Source organism: Otolemur garnettii, unplaced genomic scaffold (genome assembly GCF_000181295.1).
Source record: "Otolemur garnettii isolate 467f Iridium unplaced genomic scaffold, OtoGar3 scaffold00029, whole genome shotgun sequence".
Classification (NCBI taxonomy): domain Eukaryota; kingdom Metazoa; phylum Chordata; class Mammalia; order Primates; family Galagidae; genus Otolemur; species Otolemur garnettii.
Window position 1 is genome coordinate 15,769,312 of NW_003852424.1, and position 2,677 is coordinate 15,771,988.

The window sequence follows — 2,677 nt, forward strand, 5'->3', positions numbered from 1 at the left end:
AAAAAAAAAAAAATAGCGAGGTATTAATAGCCAGGAGTTGTGACGGGTGCCTGTAGTCCCAGCTACTCGGGAGGCTGAGGTAAGAGAATCCCTGAGCCCAAGAGTTGGAGGTTACAGGGCAGTGCCCATGGCTCAGCATGTAGGTCGCTGGCCCCATATACCTAGAGTGTTAGGATATACCGAGGGTGATGGGTTCAAACCCAGCCCCAGCCAAACTGCAACAAAAAATAGCCAAGCATCGTGGCGGGCGCCTGAGGTCCCAGCTACTCGGGAGGCTGAGGCAAGAGAATAGCCTAAGCCCAAGAGCTGGAGGTTGCTGTGAGCCGTGACGTCACGGTACTCTACAACAGATGACAAAGTGAGACTGTCTCAAAAAAAAAAAAAAACCTGGGCAGATGAGGCCAAGCTCTGCTTTAGTAGCTGCTGGTGCAGAAGCTGGTAGAACCCTGGGGACAGTTCACAGTGGCAAGTGGGTGGGCTTGGTGGATAGAAGCACTCCCTCTAACCTAACCTGTGCACCTGCACATGTGACATCCAGCCAGGGATGAGAGCTGCCAAACCACTGCGTACCTGGAAGATGCTGGCCCCATATGGTGTCCTCCAGGCATTGAGCAGGTTGTCCTTCCCAGTGCTCACAAACCACCGCCCTAAGGAAAGAGAAGAGGGAGAATTCTGGAAGGGGCACTATAAGTCCAAGGCTATGGCCACAGAGGAAGGTGGGCCACGCTGGTCCCACTTCTCCCCTTTTCCAGGCACCTCTGCCCTTACTGAGGGGGTACAAAGCCATCTAGAGAGCTGAGGCTTAATCTTTCCCCCATACTTTCCAGATAGTAAAGTTAAGGCTCTAAGAGACTCCACATGGCCCTCAAGAAAGGGGCACCCCCTCTAGACAGTTGCCAGATAAGATACAAGAAGCCCAGTTAAATCTGTATCTCAGGCCAGGCATGGTGGCTCATGCCTGAAATCATAGCACTTTGGGAGGCCAAGATGGGAAGATCACTTGAGGCCAAAAATTCAAGACTAGCCTGGACAGCATAACATGATCTCCATCACTATAAAACATTAAAGTTTGTAGTATAAGCAAATTCCATGTGATCCGCACTATTTGGGATATACTTGTAGTAACAAATGATTTGCCTTTTACTCTAAGTATGTCCCCCCATACTTCATGCAACATACTGACAAATCATTCGTTACTCAATCTAAGATTCAAATTTAACAGGGCATTCTGGATTTTACTGGAGTTTTCTAGAGGAGTACAGCCCCCTTCCCCAGGCCTCTGGGCCCTATGTGGTGGTGGGGGGGGGCGCACCGCAGGATGCAAACTTGAGGGAGAGCACACAGCTCTCATGCAGGTGCAGCTGGTACTTCTCTGGCTTGCGGACGTGCAAGATCTCTACATTGCTGCTCTCCATCCCGACAGCCAGCCAGTCCTGGTTGGGGCAGTGGCCCAGGGAAAAAATCTAGGGGTGAAGAGGGGAGAGATAGCATCATCGGCCCCATGGGATATTGGGTGATGCTCAGGGCTGGCAGAAGGAGGTGGAGGCCCAACATCCTCCCACTCCAGCCCCCATGGAGAGAGGCAGTTGGCCCAGGGCCTGGAAATCGGCAGGCAACTGCATGTTGGATCATTAATATTAATCAGAATTACACAGAACCCCGGGGCCGCACATCCATTATCTGTTCTGAGCGCACAACAGCTCTAGGAGGGGCAGGAAAGAGGAGGAAGCCAGGCAAGGACAGTCGCTCCCCTTGAGCAGATGGTAGAAGCTGAGGCAATGCCCTCTCAAGGTTATGCAGCATGTCTGTGAAGGACCAGGCCTGGGAACCAGGACTTCTGACCCCAAGCAGGAACTCGCTCGCTTGCAACACTTCTTTTTGTCTTGAGTTGGAAGGACTCAGTGTCATCATTTTCCACACCAGCCTTGCTAGGCACAGAGGAAGAATCTTCTGTTCCACCCTAACCTCTCCAAGTCCTAAACTATTCATTAAGACTCCTGTGGAAAGGGCGGCACCTGTGGCTCAGTGAGTAGGGCGCCAGCCCCATATACCAAGGATGGCAGGTTTGAACCCAGCCCCGGCCAAACTGCAACAAAAAAATAGCCAGGCAGGCATCTGTTGTCCCAGCTACTCCGGAGGCTGAGGCAAGAGAATCAGCTAAGCCCAAGAGTTGGAGGTTGCTGTGAGCTGGGACACTACAGCACTCTGCCCAGGGCGACAAAGTGAAACTCTGTCTCAAAAAAAAAAAAAAAAAAAAAAAGACTCCTGTAGAAATAACTTACATCTACAGCATAGGGAAGACTAGAAAGTTTTCCAGAAGATTGGAACCTTTGGATGTTCTTTCCTGGCCATACAGAAATGTTCCCTATAAAGATTTAGGGGGGCGGCACCCAGAAGGATAGGTGATATTCATCATGGAATCCCTAGAGATGTACTTAGCCCATCCAAGTCATGCGGACACAGGATGGACAGCTATGTCTACCTGCACTTTTCATTTCTCTATCAAAGAACTCTTCAAGCTAAAGAGAAGAGTTGGATGAACACAAAAAGCTTGGAAGCTAGCTCCTCCCGGTTTCAAGGAAAAGGGGCAAACTGGCTCGGTGCCTGTGGCTCAAGTGGCTAAGGTGCCAGCCACATACACCTAAGGTGGTGGGTTCGAATCCAGCCTGGGCCCGCA

General features: G+C 50.9%; 1 protein-coding gene across 1 annotated transcript in view; it reads right to left on the reverse strand.

Moving 5' to 3' along the window:
- Window positions 1-2,677, reverse strand: part of TLE2 (transducin like enhancer of split 2) — a 33,512-nt gene that overhangs the window by 2,898 nt on the left and 27,937 nt on the right. Inside the window, exons 18-19 of the mRNA XM_012804466.2 lie at window positions 1,313-1,463; window positions 571-647 (exon numbers count right to left, since the gene is read on the reverse strand). Of these exons, the coding sequence (XP_012659920.1) occupies window positions 571-647; window positions 1,313-1,463 (228 nt within the window). The remainder of the gene's footprint in view (window positions 1-570; window positions 648-1,312; window positions 1,464-2,677) is intronic.